The sequence below is a fragment of the Oncorhynchus kisutch genome, linkage group LG10, assembly GCF_002021735.2.
Source record: "Oncorhynchus kisutch isolate 150728-3 linkage group LG10, Okis_V2, whole genome shotgun sequence".
NCBI classification, from domain to species: Eukaryota; Metazoa; Chordata; class Actinopteri; order Salmoniformes; family Salmonidae; genus Oncorhynchus; species Oncorhynchus kisutch.
This window is the reverse complement of record NC_034183.2, coordinates 10,688,615-10,712,579: the sequence shown is the minus strand read 5'-3', so window position 1 is coordinate 10,712,579 and position 23,965 is coordinate 10,688,615. Positions and strand designations below refer to the sequence as shown.

Sequence of the window (23,965 nt, the reverse complement as noted above, 5' to 3'; positions counted from 1 at the left end):
CTCCCACAGTCTTCCACAGTCTCCCACAGTCTCCCATAGTCTACCACGGTCTCCTACTGTATGCCACTGTTTCAGAATATGATAGTTCCACTTTGTTCACTCCCAATGTACCCTTGGATGCCATGTGAATACGTAACAGTAGCGGTGAACAGTGGGAGACTGAGGTAGACAGTGGGAGACTGAGGTAGACAGTGGGAGACAGTTGCATACCGTGGGAGACAGATGGACAAACTACAGCAACATAATTTGTGTTTTATTCAAATAGAGAATATAATCCGGACACATTTCAGTAATGAGAATTTGGGGTGAAAGTTTACAAAATTCTGTCGGAAATGTATTTAGTCCTCAGAATAATAGTTGATTTTTGCAAATGCATCATGGTTTTGTAACTCAATCTGTTACAGACAGGTTTAAAACTGGTTTCATGAGAATCACCCAGTAGTTTGAGTTAATTAGTTCTCACTGGTCAAGTCACTGGTCAAGTAATTTTGGGCAGCAGGTAGCCCAGTGGTTGCTTGATCGAATCCCGAGCTGACAAGGTAAAAATCTGTAATGAAATTAGATGGGGAGACAGGCAAATAGGATGAGAAACAGTGGGAAGATTGGAAGTAGAGATGGATCCCTGTTCTCTGGTGGAAAGTTGTATGCAGCAGGTGCCAGAGAGTGTTTCCACTAGAGCAAGGCTCTGCACAAGAAATACTCATATTAATGATTGATGGCAGTGGGTAAGCATCTTGTCATCTTGTCCATAGACTGCTGTCAAGGTAAGAACACAAGCATTTTAGGTTTTGTAACTCTTTAAAATAGGACTAGAAGAAGATCCCGGTTTGCCTCCCCTGAGCTATGTGTCAGTGCTGGGTGGGGTATGTTGTTGAACCATGTGGGTGGTTTGCAGTTCAAATTAGTGAGGTGTTAAACAATGGAAGTGTTAATACATTTACTTTAAAAAAAGGAGATATTCACACAGCCCGATACCTGCATTTTGGTTACAGGGTCTGTGAAAATGCAGGAACCATGACTAGGTCTCTATGTGGCTTTTATTTTCCACGTTTTTTTACCCCCTACCCCTTTCAGATATAGGAAAAAGCTGGTATAAAAATGCAGGCCTGGTAAATAAGTGGGATTTTGGTCTGTGTATAAAAGGGATAGACTGGTTTTGGATTTCTCCCTGACAAAGATGGCTGCCATTGTCACCCCATTATGGAACTTTGAGGGTTTAGGATACATGTCCTTAAATGACGTGGCCCCTCTAATAATTTAATAGGATCTCTATGGGTGTTACTCAATAAACAAAAGCCCTAGAGTATTTCCTGAGGTCGATGGTGATTTGAGGTCCTGGCCCCATGTGAATAAAAAGGCTAGGGTTAGCCAGCGCCTATGGCTGTATGAGTTCAACCTGTGCTCTGTACAATGTATAGCATATCTGCGGCTACAGGGGACAATGGCTACCTTGTGTAGGAGCCAGGATGACTTGGCCTGCCATCTCACTCTTACACCTCTCAACGCCAGGCAGGCTTTAAATCTGTGTGTGTGTGTTGTATTTGAGGGCGTCTGTCTGTCTGTGAATCTGTCTGTCTCTGGTCTGTCGTCTGTCTGTCTTTCGATATGTCGTGTCTGGTCTCTGTTGGGTCTGTTCTGTTTGTCTGTCTGTTCTGTCAGGTCTGTCTGTACTGTATGTATATACTAACAAACCTAAATGTGTGTTTGTGCAGGCCTTTGTCTGATCCCCCATAATAAACCTTTAACGTGCCCCACGCAGACAGGCACACAGACAGAGAGACTGTGGTGCAGGCCAGGGCAGCAGTGGGGGACGGAGGCTATACAATGTCCTGGCCTGGCAGGGGGATACCTTGGAGGATTAGCTTGCATTCTGACAGCTGGCCATGCCAAGGGGACACTGCTGACGCGCAACCCAACAACAACTGTTCTGGGAGGGGAGAGAACTAGAGTTTCAGGGTCTAAAGGTACTTCTCTCAGTGCCTCCTCAGCCTTCTTGATCTGCCTCTCCTCCTCACCTGACCTCAAGTCATCCAAGCATTATCTAACTCTGCTTACATACACCATCAGCTACTCCTGCCCTCTCCATCTACGTTTTAGTCTGGGACCAGTGATTAAGAGGAAAGAAAGTAAGAAAGTGGGTGAGACTCCTTTTCTTGGTAGAAAGCAGTGCCGTTTTCTATTGCTACTGTGTGGACCTGTATTCCATCAGAGTAGGAGTGCTGATCTCAGATCATTTTACGTCATTTTGTGTAGCGAGGTACTTTAAACATGCATCAGTCTCCCCAATGTCTCTCCATTGTGAATCGTGTTCCCTGAAAAGCCTGCGTTGCTTCTTGTGTGTAAACTATTCATTCTCAAACTAAGTTCATTATTTACTGTCTAAAAACTAGAACAAATGTACCATGTCTCGAATCGGAGACCGCCTGCGGACATTATGCTTTCATGCCATTCAATAATTTAATGAAGATTATTTTTGTTTATCTCCTTTTAGAAAGCAGTTTTGTGGTGAATAATATAGCTGTTTGATGCAAACAAACAGACAAATGTTGCTGTGTTTTTTTCCCGGTGACAAACAACGCGTGCTGTGAGCTTTGAGATAAGAGACCGTCTGGAACTACAATGGAGATGTATTCCCAGTCCAGTGAAGACCTGTTGTCAGTCTTAATCTAGGATTATGCCTCTAGAGCTATCTAAAAGCCACCTGTTTGTAAGCTTGTAACATGGATTTGGCATTGATAGGATTTGGCCCAAGGTACAGTCCCTTCAGAAAGTTTTCATACCCCTAGACTCGTTCCACATTTTGTTGTGTTACAGCCTAAATTCAAAATGGATTAAACATTTTTTTCTTCACCCATCTACACATTAAACTGCATAATGACAAAGTGAAAACTTGTTTTTTGAAATTTTAGGGGGTGTACAAATTTTAGGGGTGTATTTTAGGGGTGTTTTAGGGGTGTTTAGGGGTGTAAATAAGGGGTGTTAGGGGTGTAAATAAGTCAATACTTTGTAGAAGCACATTTGGAGTTGTGTGTCTTCTCTAAATCAAATCAAATCAAACTTTATATGTTGAACAGTCTTATGGCTTGGGGGTAGTAGCTGCGGTAGCAGAGAAAACAGTCTATGACTTGGATGACTGGAGTCTCTGACAATTTTATGAGCTTTCCTCTGACAGTGCCTATTATATAGGTCCTGGATGGCAGGAAGCTTGGCCCCAGTGATCTACTATGCACTATCCTCTGCATCGCCTTACGGTCAGATGCCGAGCAGTTGTCATACCAGGCGGTGATGCAACCCGTCAGGATGCTCTCGATGATGCAGCTGTAGAACTTTTTGAGGATCTGGGGACCCATGCCAAATCTTTTCAGTCTCCTGAGGGGGAAAAGGTTTTGTTGTGCCCTCTTCACGGCTGTCTTGGTGTATTTGGACCATGATAGATCATTGGTGATGTTAACACCAAGGAACTTGAAACTCTCGACCCGCTCCACTACAGCCCTGTCGATGTTAATGGGGGCCTGTTCAGCCCTCCTTTTCCTGTAGTCCATGATCAGCTCCTTTGCCTTGCTCACATTGAGGGAGAGGTTGTTGTCCTGGTACCACACTGCCAGTTCTCTGACCTCCTCCCTATAGGCTGTCTCATCGTTGTCGGTGATCCGGCCTACCACTGCTGTGTCGTCAAAAACTTAATGATGGTGTTGGAGTCGTGTTTGGACTAAGACCTGGATTGTTAAATATTTGACCATTATTCTTTTAAAAATTCTTCAAGCTCTGTCAAGTTGAGTGTTGATCATTGCTAGACAGACATTTTCAAGTTCTTGCCATAGATTTTAAAGCCAATATATTCAGTCAAAACTGTAACTAGATCACTCCGGAACATTCAATGCCACTTGGTGAGCAACTCCAGTGATTTGGCCTTTAGTTTAAAGTTATTATCCTAAAAGGTGAACTTGTCTCCCTGTGTCTGTTGGAAAGCAGACATAACCAGTTTTTCCTCTAGGATTTTGCCTGTGCTTATAGTTGTATTCCGTTTCTCTTTATCCTAAGAAACAAGCATACCCATAACATGATGCAGCCATCCCCATGCTTGAAAATATGAATAGTGGTACTCAGTGATGTGTTGTATTGGATTTGCCCCAAACTTAATGCTTTGTATTCAGGACAAAAAGAAATTTTTTTCAGAATTACTTTAGTGTCTTGTTGCAAACAGGATGCATGTTTTGGAATATTTTTATTCTGTACAGGCTTCCTTCTTTTCACTCTGTCATGTATTGTGAAATAACTACAATGTTGTTTTTCCATCCTTCCATCCATTCCATCCTATCACAGCCATTAAACAAACTTTGTAACTGTTTTAAAATCCCCATTGGCCTCATGGTCAAATCCATTAGCAGTTTTCTTCCTCTCTGGCAACTGAGTTAGGTAGCACACCTGTATCTTTAACATTTAAAAAAAACATCTACCAATAGGTGCCTTTCTTTGTGAGGCATTGAAAAACCTCCCTGGTCTTTTGTGGTTGAATCTGTGCTTGAAATGTAGTACTCGATTGGGGGACCTTACATTTTAAGTTTGGGGTACAGAGATGGGGTAGTCAAAATTCATGTTAACCACTATTATTGAACATGGAATGAGTGGGAGTTGTTAAGCACATTTTTTCTCCTAAACTTACTCTATTTTGGTTTGCCATAACAAAGGGATTTAATACTTATTGAGCCAAGACATTTCAACATTACATTTTTAATTAATTTCAAATATTTTCTACAAGCAAAATTCCACTTTGACATTATGGGGTATTATGGGGTATTGTGTGTAGATCAGTGACACACAACATTTAATCCATGTTTAATTCAGGCTGTAACACAACAACATGTGGAATAAGTAAAGGGGTGTGAATTGTTTCCCGAAGGCGCTGTGTAAATATACATCTACATGGTGTGGGGAAAATGCATAAGCATCACTGCTATATTGCCATAGCCATTGACCTTCAGCTTGTTTTGTCATGATAATGTAATGGAAGTGTTTTTCAGGCTATGGAAACAGTATATTCGTCTGTGAATATATTGGGTGTTAGGCCTGGGATTATACAAGTATCGCAATATTCTTTCCATGGCAAAAATGAAAATCTGAAACAGACCAAACTCTTGGTCCTTTAAATACCTGCTGTATGTAAAATATTGTGTGCTTTAGCTTGGAAAACAATTTTGGCTGGATGACAACATAATGATGTTTGCTTCCAACATTAGGGCTGTTTCCCTAAAGAAGTTAAATCCGCTTTGTGTTTTGTTTCCTTGCCACGATACAAACGAGTATCGCCATACTGGTATTGTCCCGGCCCTATTGGGTACACCTGTCAGCAGCTGGAACCCAACAGCAGTGAGAATGGACATATTTCAACTTCAGTTATCTGTGACCCTCTCTTGACTGAAAGAGATTTGGGCCCTCTGTGGCATTCATGTCAGCTCTACTCAATGTGTCCTGAATGATACATATGGATGTGTGTGTGTGTGTCTGACGAAAACAAATGCAAAATGCACCACATAGCATCTTTGACTTAGCTTCACTATGAACACTTGGTGATTGTTTTAACTTTAGGGAAGGTCTAATAATTTATTAAAGCTCACTTTGTCTAGGCTTTAGCCTCAGGGCTAATGCAGTCGCTCTGAAATATGTGTGGAGGCAGCTGTTGCAGTCAGCCTCCTAGTCCCTGTCTGTACTCACGCTCTCATCTCTATATCAGTCGCTAGCCCAAATTGAATGATCTAATAACACATTTACCATTGGACCATATAACATACAGTATAGACCCAAGTTTTATTCTAATTGTATAACCATCCACACTTTTCAATAGATCACATTTTAGACTCCTTTTAAAGGGTTTTTGTTAACAAACTTGGATTTAATATTAATATAAAATGTTTGTATCTTTAAATGTACATTTACATTTCGGTCATTTAACAGATGCTCCAATAAAGGTTCCTGGAATCACTAGTTCAATCCCTCTAAGAAGGCTTTTGTACTGTTGTTGGCTACACAGTGTCTGACAGCCAGCAACCAGCAGCAAAGCCTGACAGGGTTATTTAAGAATGGAAAAGGGCTCTTGGCTTCGTCTATATTATTAGAGTAATAGGATTGTTTACTCCACTGTTAAGTTAAGGTAAGTTAAGGTCGCCCAACAGGCTTAAACTTGTGTAACGAGCTTAATTGCGCCTCCGAGTGACATTGTGTTGACCCTGGGCAGAGCACTAGGGGTCACGGGTCAGAGGTGAGAGCTGATAAGAGAGGAAGAAGCCTCTACAGGACATAAAGGACAGCTGAGTGTTAGACTAGTGGTCTAATGACTGGGTACTGGGTGAGTGTTAGACTAGTGGTCTAATGACTGGGTACTGGGTGAGTGTTAGACTAGTGGTCTAATGACTGGGTACTGGGTGAGTGTTAGACTAGTGGTCTAATGACTGGGTACTGGGTGAGTGTTAGACTAGTGGTCTAATGACTGGGTACTGGGTGAGTGTTAGACTAGTGGTCTAATGACTGGGTACTGGGTGAGTGTTAGACTAGTGGTCTAATGACTGGGTACTGGGTGAGTGTTAGACTAGTGGTCTAATGACTGGGTACTGGGTGAGTGTTAGACTAGTGGTCTAATGACTGGGTACTGGGTGAGTGTTAGACTAGTGGTCTAATGACTGGGTACTGGGTGAGTGTTAGACTAGTGGTCTAATGACTGGGTACTGGGTGAGTGTTAGACTAGTGGTCTAATGACTGGGTACTGGGTGAGTGTTAGACTAGTGGTCTAATGACTGGGTACTGGGTGAGTGTTAGTCTAGTGGTCTAATGACTGGGTACTGGGTGAGTGTTAGACTAGTGGTCTAATGACTGGGTACTGGGTGAGTGTTAGACTAGTGGTCTAATGACTGGGTACTGGGTGAGTGTTAGACTAGTGGTCTAATGACTGGGTACTGGGTGAGTGTTAGACTAGTGGTCTAATGACTGGGTACTGGGTGAGTGTTAGTCTAGTGGTCTAATGACTGGGTACTGGGTGAGTGTTAGACTAGTGGTCTAATGACTGGGTACTGGGTGAGTGTTAGACTAGTGGTCTAATGACTGGGTACTGGGTGAGTGTTAGACTAGTGGTCTAATGACTGGGTACTGGGTGAGTGTTAGACTAGTTGTCTATAGACTGGGTACTGGGTGAGTGTTAAATTAGATTCCTAATGACTGGGTACTGGGTGAGTGTTAAATTAGATTCCTAATGACTGGGTACTGGGTGAGTGTTAGATTAGATTCCTAATGACTGGGTACTGGGTGAGTGTTAGATTAGATTCCTAATGACTAGGTACTGGGTGAGTGTTAGATTAGATGCCTAATGACTGGGTACTGGGTGAGTGTTAGATTAGATTCCTAATGACTAGGTACTGGGTGAGTGTTAGACCAGTTGCGTAATGACTGGGTACACTCCCAGCACAGTAGTATCAATGACTTATCCAATATCTGTATGACTCTCACATGCAATTTATTTTTTATTTTAAAGTATTCATATTTTAGCCTGAAATGAGCAAACTGACCAAAGATTAAAACATAGCATTTCTCTTTCTGCTGTGTTTTGTGATCGTAGCAAAATCCCTAAAGCGTTTATTTCTATCTTCTCAAGTTTTTGTCAATTTGTGTTTAATGGAAGGATGTCTAAGCACAGGCATTGGAGGCTACATTGACATTAGGAGTCAATATTCAAATCAAATCAAATGTTATTTGCCACAATACAGTGTTGTATAATATTCTGCCATCTACTAAGGCTACTGACTACAGCAATAGAGAATGACAGACAGACGGCCCTTTAGCGCCGTTGCGTGTTGACTTTGGTCTTGAATGGTTTTACTCTAAAACCATAAAGCAGATATACTGTATGCTGTGTCTGTGTTAACTTGGGTGTGTTCCAATGCCAGGGAAATAAAAGCGCAAGGCAAGGTGTTGGTCAACAAGACCGTTCCTGGGGGACGGACCTGCACATAGAGACCCTGCATAAGAGTGCATGTGTGTGTGGAGAGAAAAAAAAACCAGATTCAGTCTTTTAACATTTTCGAGGGTTCCATTACATTTTCACTGAGATTTTCCTTTTAGATGACTATGCATCAGCATGATCGTACCAGATCAAGGTGTCCATCTGTTGTGATTTACTGTTTCGTGGCATCGCGCACATTTTAACCTGGAATTATACTTATAGAAATGTGTTTTGACAATATAATACAAATGCTAAAGCAAACATGCAGGATGCCAGTTTTGAGAGAAATGCAGAGCAACAGAGTAAAGAGTCTCTGGTGGGCGGAGCGAGGTTCTGAGGTGGGATTGGACCTCGTCTTCCTGAGGGCCTGAGCTGGATCTGTTCAAGAAAGATGGCAGCCGTGGGGGATTGGTAACTTATCAATGCCAGGGGTCCTATGTATCAATCATCTCTGAATTGGAGTTCTGATTTAAAGGTCCAATGCAAGCATTTTTCTCTCAATATCAAATCATTTTTGGGTAACAATTAAGTACCTTACTGTGATTGTTTAAAAAAAAATGGCTTCTTAGCAAGAGCAAGTCCTCAAGCAAGAATTTAGCTCGGACTGTCTGGGAATGGTCTGAGCGGGGAGGGGAAAACTGAAAACTAGCTGTTATTGGCACAGAGGTTTGGAACTATCTTATTGATCTGTAAACGAATTTATCGCCTGGTGACGTCACCAAGCAGGACGGAAATCCAACCCACCAAAACAGGCTGAAATTACAGGTGGTCTTCAAACAGCTCTTACACTGAAAGGGCATTATCATAATTGTCTAAATGTCACAGTATTCTTCCAACCTCATGTGGAAATATATAAATAAAACACAGGAAATCATGTTTTTGACTGCACAGGACCTTTAAGATCAGTTTTGTATTTGGATCACAATGAATAAGATCACATGGATGGGGGGGGACCTGATCCTAGCTCAGCACTCTTACTCTGAGATGATTGATACGGCCCCAGTCTCATTACAATAGATGTACAGTACTCTACATAAGATGTGGACTTTGCTACCAAGTATTGATTCAGTAAGTTTTGATTAAGTTTCCCCTGCCACCCATCCCGCAAGCGGTCAGCTTTCAACACACTGTCGACCAGGCCCTCCATTCACTAGGGGCCAGATGAATTGGTCCTTGCGATAGGTCGGGACTCCTTTACCAATAAGGTAAATACATAGAGGTCCCATTGCAACACACTGTTGACGATACACTAACTTTCTATTGACCTGTAGAATAATGAATGCAGCTCCTTTGGTTTTGAAGTGTTTTATTGACGAATCACCAAACACACAATATACGCACAATTGACGTAGCCACCATACACAATATCCAATTCCTTCACAAGTTCCTTCATTAGATCATGAAAGTAGCCCCAGTTGCATCTGATGCGATGCCATGATGCAGTGAATTAGTGGTGTTATTTGTTAGCCACCTTGCAACCGCCCTAAGAGTAGCCCCATAATGGACGAAGTGCTAAAGTTCATTTCCTCATTCCCTCCCCACACAAATACAATTTATAGGGTGGTGTGACAGGAAATACAACTGCTTTTCTTGTCATTGGTGCACCGCCTCTGGCTGACAAAACTGGCCCATTTTTCGGTGCAACTGACAGGTTGCTAGTGAAGGTTTCTATTTGGGGAAAAGGGCGAGGAATGGGGTAATCTCTGTGGAGAAAGCAGGGCCTGTGTGTGTCTGCGTTCCAACATGTCTGAATGACAGTAACCTCTGTTTAGGCCGATCAATGACCATTTAAAGAGGGCCCAGACTGACCAATGAAAAACTTATAGATCTTTGCATCCCAATGGCACCCTATTGCCTTTATAGCGCACTATAGTTGGGGAAAAGTAGTGCACTATATAGGGAATAGGATGCCATTTTTGGATGGACTCTCTATTGGACACTGTAATAGGAAGAGAACCTATTGTGTTTGGGATTCAGTGGAGGCTGCTGAGAGGAGGATGGCTCACAATAATGGCTGGAACGGAGCGAATGGAATGGCATCAAACACATGGAAACTATGTGTTTCATCTATTTCATACCATTCCAATGATTCCCCTCCAGCCATTACCACAAGCCCGTTCTCCCCAATGAAGGTGCCAACAACCTCCTGTGTTGGGATGGTCTGTAGAGTTCATGTTGGTACTGTACTGGGCGCCTCGTCCTCATTCTCCTAACTCACTGTACTGGCCTCCTCTTCCTCATTCTCCTAACTCACTGTACTGGCCGCCTCTTCCTCATTCTCCTAACTCACTGTACTGGCCTCTTCCTCATTCTCATAACTCACTGTACTGGCCTCCTCTTCCTCATTCTCCTAACTCACTGTACTGGCTTCCTCTTCCTCATTCTCCTAACTCACTGTACTGGCCTCCTCTTCATCATTCTCCTAACTCACTGTACTGGCCTCCTCTTCCTAATTCTCCTAACTCACTGTACTGGCCTCCTCTTCCTCATTCTCCTAACTCACTGTACTGGCCTCCTTTTCCTCATTCTCCCGACTCACCTCATGCTTATTGGGATTGTCCAGGAGACCAAGAATATCTCTCTTTTTTATCCTCTCCTTTCTCTCTCTAGCTCCCTCTCTTTCTGACATTTCCCACTTACTCAGCTCACTTCAACGGGAATTGCTGAAGATTTTACACCCAATTGGGTGAATCAGAGGCCTTTGTTGCCACCCTCGTCGCTCCACAAGTGGCAGAAGGGACTCCGGCGGCTGAATGGCACTTTGTGTTTTCCTAAGAGGGGCCTTCGCTCTCCCTCTCTTCTGTCACAGACAGGTCCCTCTGTCTCCATGGTCCACAATGGCCAATTGTTTCTCCAGAATAGCCAGGTTTCCAGGTTCCAGGAGAGGAGAAGTAGTGAATGATGAACTCTTGCCAAATTCCCACCCCCTTTTTCTTTCGCTTTTTTCCCTCACAAAGGGATTATAAATTACCCTGGACTTTTTGTGGGGAGTTAAAATGCTCCCCTGTCATCTCCTACAGCAAACAATATCCATTGATATAGACATTTAGACATTTTCTATGGCAGGAGTTGTAAAAAACTACATTAACCAGAAGCATCCATAATGTAGAGCTGTGAGTAGAAAATATGCCCCATTTTCTTTATCCAGCAATGAAATTAGATTGTTTTGTGGCAGCTCCTTGTTTTCGTGGAATATCAGTAGTCATTTTTCTTAACATTTGACTCTGTCTCACAGTGTTCTGGTTTCCTTATCACTCTTGTCATCTCATGTCATGAAGATACAATGCATTTGATACATTGGCTCGACCTTCCAAGAAACTTCCTAGAAGCAATTTGTTCCAATACTCTAATAGTGTATCGACTGGAAAGGTGCGGTGGCCGTTCGGGAATGTTGGCCAAGGTTGGCCTAGTCGGTAATCATGTGAAAAAGATGAATAGAGTGTTTTGTTTGGACCACTGTCTAATCATGGTCTCATCAGTCCCTCCAGGAAGCAAGGCTCATTATTTAGTTGGGCTCCCGGCGGGAATGATTTCTACTTCAGGGAAAATGTCCGCCGCCGCCTCGACTGTAATCACTCAATTTCTACTTTCCTCTCCCGAGGCTTCCTCCAGGCAAAGTGTAGTAATATTTAGTTTACAGTGAAATAATGGCTGACGTCTCAGGGTGTTTCTCCGTCTCTTTCTATCTGTGTGTCTCATCAGATGTATATCAACAGCCGTTTCACCAAGCTAAGTGGAGTAGAGGTGTGTGTAGATGGGAGTTTACTTCAGATGTAGATACTGTGTAGAACTGTTGATTTCCTGTTCATCTTTCATCACATATTATCTGCAATTGTTATAGCTAGATGACCTTAGTGTCCATTTGAAGACTAAACAGCAATGCATTCTTGATATTGTATTCTTTTTTGCCACTATTGTATTGCCAATGAAAATGTCTATTTTCTGTGATGGGGTCTGGCTAATGCTAACTAATCACATGAGGCTTGATGGTCTCGCTAACGCTAACAAACAGCTTGGGGTCTGTTGCGTGATGAAACTTTATCAGTGGCCGCGATTTATGAGGTCCAGGCATTCTGGGCCATATGAGATCTCAGTTCTAAGAAGCTCTTAAGCTCCCATAAACAGGCAGCAATATTGTCAGCTAAATATAACCCCCCTTCTTTCTCCTCCACCCTTCTGCTTCCCCCCTTCTTCGTCTTTCTCCTGGGGGGTGTGGTTGTGAGATTGGGACTGTTGGGTCAAGGAAGGCTTAGTTTCGCGAAGTGTGTTAGCCGACGAAACGTTGTAGCAAGTTATGATTTTTGTCTGTAGTCAGTAGCCATATGGGTCTGTATGTGAACTCTTCTAGTCTGTCTGTCTGTCTGTCTGTCTGTCTGTCTGTCTGTCTGTCTGTCTGTCTGTCTGTCTGTCTGTCTGTCTGTCTGTCTGTCTGTCTGTCTGTCTGTCTGTCTGTCTGTCTGTCTGTCTGTCTGTCTGTCTGTCTGTCTGTCTGTCTGTCTGTTTGTCTGTCTGTCTGTCTGTCTGTCTGTCTGTCTGTCTGTCTGTCTGCCATCTCTATTCTGCTAAGCAGGGGGCATGAAAGTTCATATAGCTAACTCTGACTGGTGGGCCAGACTATCTGGCTCCTTGCATGAAGGATTGTGATTTTGTATGGAATCGCATTGGCAGTTGGCACATACTTCTGGTTTTTGTTTTTGTTTCTGTACAGTTTATGTGCTAGTCTATGGGCCTGGATTCAGTGCATATTCCATATCAGTTACTTAACCTTTGCCTGCTCATATATTTAAAAAAATAAAATATGATACACACCAGATGATGTCATCAGTGTCTCGGGATTACATTTTTGTATTTATTTAATTTAACCTTCATTTAACTAGGCAAGTCAGTTAAGAACAAATTCTTATTTACAATGACGGCCTACCCCGGCCAAACCCGGACGACGCTGGGCCAATTGTGCGCCGCCCTATTGGACTCCCAATCACGGTTGGATGATGTCATCATCAAATGCATCAGATAAACGTATTATCTCTTTGACTACAAAACATAGAAACCCGCCATTTTCACATATCCAGACACATATCCAGACTCACCACCTGGATTCGGTCTTATGTAGCAACATTTCAATTTCTGTTTTTACATTGGATAAAAGTAGAGACTCGGAGCTACAAAATGGTATATCATACACTGCATTTGAGGAACAATGGGAAAGTAATTCTGCTTTGAAAGTTGATCAACTTGTAAACTCACTTTTGAGAAAATGGTGTTTGAATGTTTTGGTATCTCGTGAAGAGCTCTTCTCTGTCTACACACATTCAGCATCGTTCACACCCTCTTAAGCCTTATCCCCACCCATCTCTTTAATGGTTGATCCAACCGTTCTTGCTATCTTACTTCCAGACATCTAAGAGAGAGAACAGCTCACTGAACATTACTCGCCCTATCGCTCTATCTGTGGTTTCGCATTCAGAGCGCACCCTGGACGCTCTGGCCAATAAGTAGGGTTGTTCCGAAACCTCTGACCTCACAACTACAACCAAGCACCCAAGCTAACTGGCTAACATTGGCTAGCTACTTCCAGACACATAATGAGAGAACACCCACTCTGACCATTTTATTCGCCCTGGTAGAGTTAGGCTTGGTAGGTTAGGCTTTTTTCATGTTATCCAGAGTGTTAGTGACTGTAACTGTGCTGCTGGCAATAATTGAATTACGCTTTGTTGCTGATGTTTACTGACACCGGACAGATTCAACGGGTGTTGAGTGTTCAAAAATGCATCAGTTATTCTGCGCTCTGGCACACTAAGACTTTTGCTAAGAAATGTAGCTAGCTAGGTGAGCAATGAATCCCAACGCATGACGTAACATTAGTTTGTGAGCCAGCCAGCTAATGTTAGCTAGCTAGTGTCGTGTCTTTACTATCATTAAATTGAAGACTTAGTTTTTATCAAAGATTCTCTGTAATTAGTATTACGCGATCAAACTGATTAATCATGTAACCATAATTAACTAGGAAGTCGGGGCACCAAGGAAAATATTCAGATTACAAAGTTATAATTCCCAAATATAACCTTTCAGATATTTTCATATCTGATCAATAGTCTTCTGATTAATGAATTATTTATTTTACCTCACGTTAGTCTCATTCCAAATGTCGTCAATTGTTGGTTATCTGCATGAACCCAATCTTCACTATGAGTCATCCATACATCAATTGTCTTAAATCATGTATTTATTACTAACTAAGTAATTCACAGAAAGGCATAAACAAACATTAGATATAGTTACAAGGAAATGATAACGGCATTTCCCTAGTGGGATAAACCGGTATCGCGGCTTGGTGGACACAAAGGGAAGTGGGGGTTGACTGAGATGAGACCCTACAAAGTTGATAATCATAACAATTGAAATGCTAATCCTTTGCATATGAACGCTCACTCATTCGGGAACAATTGCAATCAATATATATATTTACGCTCAGTGTGTCGTCGGGATCTTTGTTGAAAAGTTAGTTTCTGTTGGAGAGTTTTCATCCTCTCTCTCTCTCTCTCTCTCGCTCTCTCTGTCGTGGTTAGAGTGCTTTGTTCAGAGCGACATTCATTCATGTTGTTGTAGAATGGATGTTTCGGCGGTTGTTGTTCTTCGCGTTCAATGATACCAAATTCCTAGTTGCAGACTAGTAATTAATATCAAAGACTTGTTCTTATTCTCTCGGTATCGATAGTTTAAGAGTTTAACCACGTGGTATGTTTAAAAGATTCAGCAATGGTCTGCAACCTTCGTCCTCCCGTGATTGAGAGAATCATGGTCTACTGAGAATTTCTCAATGTTGGGTTTTATTCGGAAATTGCAGAAAAGGATCTGTCGCAGGATGCCTGACCCTAACTGGGCTCATGGGCGGTCCTCTGATTTAGTTAAACTCAAAAGGGAATTGGAGTTTCCTTCATTATACAGTCCAAAATCACATTACACAATTTTACAAACAGTATCATACTCACTCATTCATCTCATACAACAATTAGATGTAAATCTCATATCTGAGGCTATTATATAAACACCGTTACGGTAATGTGGCAACACCGTCTCCCATGAGCTTCCCCAAGTTGTACCAAACGGACCAGTTCGTAGCTGGATTCCTCACCAATCTTTTATACCTTCTCCGGAACGTAAACGTTTTTCGGACCTCAAGTTCTGTGAGGTGGAAGAAATTCCTTTGTTCTCTATGAAACTTCACTCTATCTCTATACTGTGTGGCCATGAGGAGATCCTTTCCTCAGGAATTTACGACCTCTCTCTGACCACAGCAGTTAGTTGAAGGAGGCAAGGGGGAGGCAGGGAGAGGGGGATAGGGCTTGCTGTACCCAAAGAGGGCAACATCACGACACTAGCTAATAGTACACATTATCTTGAAAGGAAAATACTTTGTATTTTGTTAAGACATGTAGCTAGCTAGCTAGCTAAACAATGGACCATAATCACAACTCATGACGTTACTACCCTGCATGAATCTGCAGGTAGTTAACCACCAGGTTCTATGGCTATAACTAGTCAAGCAAATGTGTCTGAGATACGAATAATAAGATCATACACATAACGTTAGCTAGCTAACAGTACACTTGAAATCAAACCACTTTCTGTCAAAATTAGAAATGTGTAATATCGGAAAATCTTACCAGTATAAATCATGGTTGGACACATCTCCTGTCTGATGCCATGCATTGTTGCCTTAGTTTGACGATGTATTCCAAACTTGTCTTTTCTCCATCTCCTCAGCTATCATACTCAAATTACACTGATTTCAAAACTCGGTCTTCCAGAAAGTGAAGAGCATACACATAACGTTAGCAAGCTAACAGTACACTATAACTTGACATTAGGTGTATGCAGTTTTACTACGCAATTAAAAAATATTTAAAAGCAGTTTTCAACAGGATTACCTAAACATACTGACCAGCTCCAATAGACAGACATGTGCTATATGGTAGACCAATCCAAACTCATCTCTTGGCATGTCCAGCCCACTCAATATCTCAGCCAATCATGGCTAGCGGGAAGGTTGTTCACTTTTTCTGTGGCTAAACCAACTAGGCTCGTAATTTAACAATTGTATTTGCATTTTCAGATGGCATACACGTTTGATATTAAGGCACATGAAAGTTCACATGTTCAAGAAGGCATTTCTGTGAAAAAATGCTTCAGTTTTTTTTAACGTTCAAATAGCTCTCCTGTGAAGTAATGACTTGCGACGTAAACCTAGTTTCCTGAATCGGGTCACATATGTTGACATTGTAGTGGTGCTGAGATTAATGCATCATACCATTAATCTCATACCAGCTGTAGTTCTGTAATTGGAAAGTTATATATTTTGAAAACTTGATTGCTGACATGCAAAAAAATGTGGGACTTTATCAATAATGGACGAATGAAAAAAAAACAAAAAAAAAACAATATATTAAGTTGGAAGTAAGCATGGCAGCAATTTAGATGAAAACAGTAGAGGTATTTGGTGGTGTAATTAACCAATGATGCTATCGTCAGTGTCACGGTAGGGTCAGGACTGGTGTCAGATGTCATCTTTGCAATGGACTTCTGTCTAAGTTTGGCTTTGCCCACAATCACACAATCATTACACACCCTTTGAACACATACACATATGTAAGCATACACGTACACACACACAAACACGCACGTAAGCACACGCACGTTCACACACATACATACACACACGTGCACAAACACAAGTACACACACACTGCTAGTGCTGACACTGTCCCCGCTCCCCAGGTTTCCTTTCAGCACTTATGATGTATAATGTTCTCCAGTTGACAGTTACAGACCCCCCACCTCTGATCCACTGTATATGCTCCTATCAAATCACTGTGGACACCTGCTACTGCGGGAGTCAGTCTCAAGGACCCCCCCCCCTTCTCTTTTTCTCTTTCTCTTTTTCTCTCTTTCTCTCATTTCTTTCTCTCCCTTTCCTTCCCATTTGATCACATTCTCTCTTTAGCTTTCTTTCTCAACCTCTCTCTCTCTCTCTTTCTCTCTCTTTCTTTCTCTCTCTTTCTCTCTCTCTCTCTTAGATAGTTGAGTAAGGGTTAGATTTAGGTATTAGGTGGCCCAGGAGATGGAATACTTCAGACATAAACCATCCTGCGTGATTGATGGGGTGCTAATACTGAAGTGGCGATCTGCTTTACATTTTAGAAACTGAGGTTGGTTCTCTTTGGTGTAAAACACAACTCTCATGTTCCCACCTTTTAATCCCATTTGAGTTCTGATTCTCCACACTTCTCCCCAAGCGTGCACTTGCACACACTCTGTCATTAATTTAATATCATAGGATCGGTGTAACCATCATACCATTGTCAAATTCATGACAGGAAGTTTGCAAGTGTACATTTTGGGAGAAGTGGAGAATCGGCATTCAACTTTTGTTTTGGCAAGGAACACTAAACAATATGGAGATTTGAGGGGTTTTGTGTGTAAATTAATTACAGCAAATTCTTTATTGATGTGGTAAGGTCAGGTGGAGGAAGTACAGGGTTACTTGAATCAAGCCTACTGTATTTTCAATGCTGCAGGTCTGAGGCTTTGCTTTAGGAAATACAGGTTTCCACAGAAACCCACTTGAATTAAGCCTACTGTGTTTTCACTGCTGCAAGGTGATGAGTGATCGACAAGTGATACAGATGTTGGATCTTAATTTGATCGCTCTTTTGTTGCTAAGACTTTTCCTGCACAGCAGATTAATAAAATGTTTTTTTATTTTACCAGGTAAATTGACTGAGAACACATTCTCATTTTCTTTTGAACTTCTTCTGAAAACGTGCACTAACACATCATATTCAATTCAATTTCATTTCAATTTCAAGCTGAAATTTGCATCCTGTAGCTCTAACTCCAAAAAGTTTTGGGACACTGTAAAGTCCATGGAGAACAAGAGCACCTCCTCCCAGCTGCCCACTGCACTGAGGCTAGATAACACGGTCACCACTGATAAATCCAGCCAACAGCCCCCCCCCCCCCCAAATCCAGACAGCAGATGTTCTGAAAGAGCTGCAAAACCTGGACCAGTACAAATCAGCTGGGCTAGACAATCTGGACACTCTCTTTCTAAAACTATCCGCCGGCAATGTTGCAACTCCTATTACCAGCCTGTTCAACCTCTCTTTCGTATCGTCCGAGATCCCTAAATATTGGAAAGCTGCCGCGGTCATCCCCATCTTCAAAGGGGGTGACTCCCTAGACCCAAACTGTTACAGACCTATATCCATCCTACCCTGCCTATCTAAAGTCTTCAAAAGCCAAGTTAATAAACAGATCACTGACCTTTTCGAATCCCACCCTATCCCTCCGCTGTGCAATCTGGTTTCCGAGCCGGTCACGGGTGCACCTCAGCCATGCTCAAGGTACGAAATGGTATCATAACTGCCATCGATAAAAGACAGTACTGTGCAGCCGTCTTCATCGACCTGGCCAAGGCTTTCGACTCTGTCAATCACCGTATTCTTATCAGCAGACTCAATAGCCTTGATTTTTCTAATGACTGCCTCGCCTGGGACACCAACTACTTTGCAGACAGAGTTCAGTGTGTCAAATCGGAGGGCATGTTGTCCGGATGTCTGGCAGTCTCTATGGGGGTACCACAGGGTTAAATTCTCGGGCCGACTCTTTTCTCTGTATATAGTATCAATGATGTCGCCCTTGCTGCGAGCGATTCCTTGATCCACCTCTACGCAGACGACACCATTCTGTATACTTCTGGCCCTTCCTTGGACACTGTGCTAACTAACCTGTATGCGCTAGTCGGTTGGCACTCGCTACCTATTCGTCGCCAGACCCACAGACCCACTGGCAATCAAACAAGCAAAGTGTCAGTATAGAGACAAAGTGGATTGTAACGGATGTGAAATGGCTAGCTAGTTAGCGTTGGTGCGCTGTAATAGCATTTCAATTGGTGACGTCACTTGCTCTGTGACCTTGAAGTAGTGGTTCCCCTTGCTCCCCAAGGGCCGTGGCTTTTGTGGAGTGATGGGTAACGATGCTTTGTGGGTGACTGTTGTTGATGTGTGCAGATGGTCCCTGGTTCGAGCCCGGCCAGGGGACGGACTAAAGTTATACTGTTACCATGATGCATTGATCCGGATCACTGCAGGAGGAAGTCAAAAGGGGGGTGAGTGTAACGGATGTGAAATGGTTAGAGGTGGTGCGCGCTAATAGCGTTTCAATCGGTGACGTCACTTGCTCTGAGACCTTGAAGTAGTGGTTTCCCTTGCTCTGCAAGGGCCGTGGCTTTTATGGGTTTTGTGGAGTGATGGGTAATGATGCTTCGTGGGTGACTGTTGTTGATGTGTGCAGAGGGTCCCTGGTTTGAGCCCGGCGAGGGGACGGACTAAAGTTATACTGTTACACTCTCATATTTAATAGTTCTTCCCGGCTGTATGTAATAAGACTTAAGATTTCATGGGGTAACAGTGTAAGAAATAACACATAAAAAAACAAAATACTGCTTCCTAAGAACGCGAAGCGAGGCGACCATCTCTGTCAGTTCCATGTTCTATTCTATATTAAGATCCTGCATCTGTACACTGTCTAATAGCTTATCCTACCACAAATGGGTGTATTACTGTGTGTGTGTGCGTGCCGGTGGGTGGGGATGGGGGGGAATGTATCATGTTCAAAATGGCCTTTGGAGAAAGGGTAACACTGGAGAAGAACATAGAGAAAACTCTGTCCCATAGGGCTGCACACAATTGGCCCAGCGTCGTCCGGGTTAGGGGATGGTTTGGCCGGGGTGGTTTTACTTGGCTCATCGCGCTCTAGCGACTCCTTGTGGCGGGCCGGGCGCCTGCAGGCTGACCTCGGTCGTCAGTTGGGCGATGTTTCCTCTGACACATTGATCAAACTGGCTTCTGGATTAGGTGTTAAGAAGCGCAGTTTGGCTGGTCATCTTTTTGGAGGACGCATGACTCGACCTTTGCCTCTCCCGAGCCTGTTCGGGAGTTGCAGCGATGAGACAAGATCGCAATAGGATATCATGAAATTGGGGAGATAAAGGGGGTAAAATACAAAAATACAAAATAATAAATGAAAGACAGGCGCTGGAGAAGATTTGCAGTGTAAGCTTGATTGTCTTCCTAATGATTGACCTCAATATTCGAACTTCTAGGAATCAGTAGGTGATGGAGTCATAACACTGATAAAATTCCATCTGCCATCGGCAACATAAGATGAATCAAAGCAAACTATATTTATAGAGCACATTTCTTACAGGCATTTCAAAGTGCTTAACAAATAAAACAACACAAGGGGAGGAAAATAAAAACAAGGAAGTCTTCCTGTGGTTCACTTCTGTCCATCAGTGTGATTGTAATGTAGAAGAAAGGGTATTTTCTTGTCTTTCCCTTCAAGTGTGAGAGGATTCTACAGTATCATCCCAACATCCACTCTAATCCTGAATATTCAGTGTTAAGGAGTGTTTTGTGGTTTTTCCCCAACAGGTGCATAACAAGATACAGATATGAATGAATGTGGAAGAAAAAGTCATACATTTTTTCATTGTTTTTTTTATAGAATGATGTCTTCCAAGCAAGCCACATCTCCGTTTCCCCCAGCGACGGAGGAAGAGGAAGCGATGGGTCTGGACGATGTGGGCTGGGCCAATGAGGACAGAGAAAGCCAGGACCAGCCGGCCTCACCCACTCTGCACAGCAAACCCCTCCCAGAGGAGCACCAGCCAATCAGAGACAGCCAGCCTGAGTTGGCGTGGAAGAGTATAGGCTCTACTCAGACGGTGAGACATACACACACACACACTCTTCATAAGATTGACACTGTCACTGATCCCCATTATAGAGGAATCTTCCTCTTTAAGACAAATGCCTCTTGGAACAGTTTCAAGGACGTCTTTAGATGCCAAAGCCCCTTGTGTTTGTAACATAAGCCATCTAATGTTCTTGGAGATCCCCTCACTCTGTAAGAGGAGGAGACGACATTCAGAAATAAACCTCTCGTCGGGCCACCTGTGCTAGAGTGTGTGCTAAGGGACAATGTCGGTTCACTATTAAAAACAGTATGGTTATGTCCCAAATTGCACCCTATCCCTAGATAGTGCAGTACTGTTTACCACGACCCATAGGGCTCTGGTCAAATGTAGTGGATTATATGGAGTAGGGAACCATTCTATCGCTGAGCTACAGTATTACTGGCCCCATGAATGCCCTTTGACCTATGATGTCATAAGTGTACAGATGTAGGATCTTAACTGGATCACCCTGTTGCGGGAAAATGTAAAACCTGTAGTGTATTTGTGGTTTAAAAAGGCTTTTGAAGTTTGTCATTTCCACACAAAAAATGGCCATAGTCAGTCCTGTGGGATTTGTCTTTGCTGTATAGAGTTGGCTGTTTTTAACCTGAAAACCACTACTATCTCCATGCATGACAGGTGTGTACCTCTTACCCTTGCCACACAGGCTATGACCTGTGGCATTCTTCTGCGTTGAGTTTAATTCGTCAATCACAAGATGGAGGGAGTGGATATCTGTGTTCTTGGCACAGGCCCAAAAGGGGACTGCCTTTGTTGCGAAACCCATGAGTTATGGCCTTTGTCCCAAATTGCACCTTATTCCCTATATAGTGCACTAGTTTTGACTGAAGGCCCTATGGGTAGTACACTACATAGGGAAAAGGCAGCCATGGGATGTAGATATCACCTTTTCCCTTCCCCACTGCCGTGCCAAGGTGTCATACTCTGGCTGCCAATACAGGAGTCTAGATTCGGCTCGAAGAAGATGATTTTACCAACAACACCCACAAACATTAGATGATTTGAACAACACCCACAACAGCAACAACCACAAACATTAGATGATTTGAACAACACCCACAACAGCAACAACCACAAACATTAGATGATCTGAACAACACCCTCAACAGCAACAACCACAAACATTAGATGATTTGAACAACACCCACAACAGCAACAACCACAAACATTAAATGATTTGAACAACACCCACAACAGCAACAACCACAAACATTAGTCAATAGAGAGGTGGTGAAAAGTCACATTTAAAAAGCAATTATATAAATAGTGATTGTAGTTTAAGTTACACTTTACTTGGTGGTGAGTTAGTTATTCGTTTAAATAATGGCCATTAATATTTAGATGAGGTAAACTAAGAAGTCAGAGAATTTCCAAACCCCCATTTGACCTTTATTCAAGTAAACAAGTCAGTTAAGAACAAATTCTTGTTTTCAATCACAACAGTGGGTTACTCTAGAGCCTTGTTCAGGGGCAGAATGACAGATGTGTACCTTTTCAGCTCGGGGATTTGATCTTGCAACCTTTTGGTTACAAGTCCAACGCTCTAACCACTAGGCTATCTGTCGCCCCATGTTGTATTTGTTCCTATAGGACAATGGTAGCAGCAAGGGCTGTTCCTTGTACTCCTACCGGAATAACTCTACCTCTCCACCAAAGCCCGAGGAGTGTTCTCGGGAGCGGGGCGAGCAGCTAGGCGGATCGACGTTCGGAACACTGGAGCGCCGCAAAGGAAGCCTGGCCGACGTGGTGGACACACTGAAACAAAAGAAACTGGTGGAGCTGACAAAGACCGAGCAGGACGGTAGGAGAAGGCCTTTACTCCCCTCTGTACGTGTGTGTGCTCTTCTGTACATGGACATGTTTAACTATACTTGAAGACAAGCAGTCCCCACAAGAATAGTAAACAAACAAACATTTGACCAACTGGGGACATTTTGTCGGTCCCCAAAAGGAAAAAAGCTATTGTGTTATGGTTAGAATGTTAGGTTTAGGGGTTAAAGGTTAGGGTTAGGAGTTAGGGTTAGGGTAAGAATTAGGTTTAGAGTTAGGGGTTAAGGAAAATAGGATTTTGAATGGGAATCAACTGTGGGTCCCCACAAGGTTAGTTAAACAAGACTGTGTGTGTGTGTGTGTGAGCTCTCCTGTATGTGTGTGTGCGTACTGCGTACATACAGTATGTTTAGCTTTTCCTTTGTGTCTATATCCTCTTCAGAGGAACTTTGAACCATTCAATTACAAGTGCCAAATCCCCCACCCATAGATCACAGATCTGTGAGAAGTGAAATCGCTAGTTTCCCTTTTCTCCCCCTCAGATCTGTCTCCTCACATCAGGCCAGTGGTTGACTCCCATTGCATGCTCCTGCATGCCCCTATACCCCACAGCTATGGAGATCTTACATCTCTCTGTACTGCTATGCTACACATGGTAATTGTCATGATATCAGAGGCCCCACTGATGTATCGTCCTAATGCTTCACTTTGTTATTGATATGGTGCAGTGTAGAGTAGTGATCTCTAGAGCCAAATAGCCACAGGCATCACCGCTTCATCACAGCTTCTACTTTACTGTAGATAGTCTTTGGTTTACTGTGAGTGAGCCACTTTCTCTGTGTGTGTGTGTGTGTGTGTGTGTGTGTGTGTGTCTGTGTGTCTGTGTGTGTGTGTGTCATCTGCCTGTCTAACAGAAGTGATGTACATCGATGCTAAGGCAGGGAGACAAAGCACACAGAGCTGAGAGTGTCTTGATGCAGTGTCAGCGTTCCCCCATCTGTTTTTAGTCAATTTGTGTGTCTTAAGTTTTTCCACTCCCATATAGGGGATACATTTGACTGAGCTGCCCCTCTTGGCCAGGTCTCCCTTGGGAAGAGGTCTTCTGACCTCAATGTGAATACCTGCTTAAATATATATATATATGTGTTTTTATAATAGAAATAGTAGTCAACAGAATTCATAGGTGTAAAATTATATTAATTAATATCATCAAAACACTAATCTACTGTAGCTTCCCAAATGACTCTGTTTTGTTCCTATACATTCTTTAATGGCAATGGTGAAATGTACAATAGTTATCCTTTTTTACATGTTCTATTCACTCCCCAAGGACCCACCAGTCACAACAAACAATAACCCAAACACTGCAGTGTAGATTAGGA

At 42.7% G+C, this 23,965-nt stretch overlaps 1 protein-coding gene across 4 annotated transcripts in view; it reads left to right on the top strand.

The window, feature by feature from the left end:
* Nucleotides 1-23,965, top strand: part of LOC109897717 (transcription factor SOX-6) — a 174,748-nt gene that overhangs the window by 41,047 nt on the left and 109,736 nt on the right. For all 4 annotated transcript variants that reach the window (XM_031833047.1, XM_031833044.1, XM_031833045.1 and 1 more), the window contains 2 exons: nt 20,561-20,780; nt 22,404-22,614. In XM_031833047.1, the coding sequence (XP_031688907.1) occupies nt 20,562-20,780; nt 22,404-22,614 (430 nt within the window). In that variant the 5' untranslated portion in view covers nt 20,561. The remainder of the gene's footprint in view (nt 1-20,560; nt 20,781-22,403; nt 22,615-23,965) is intronic.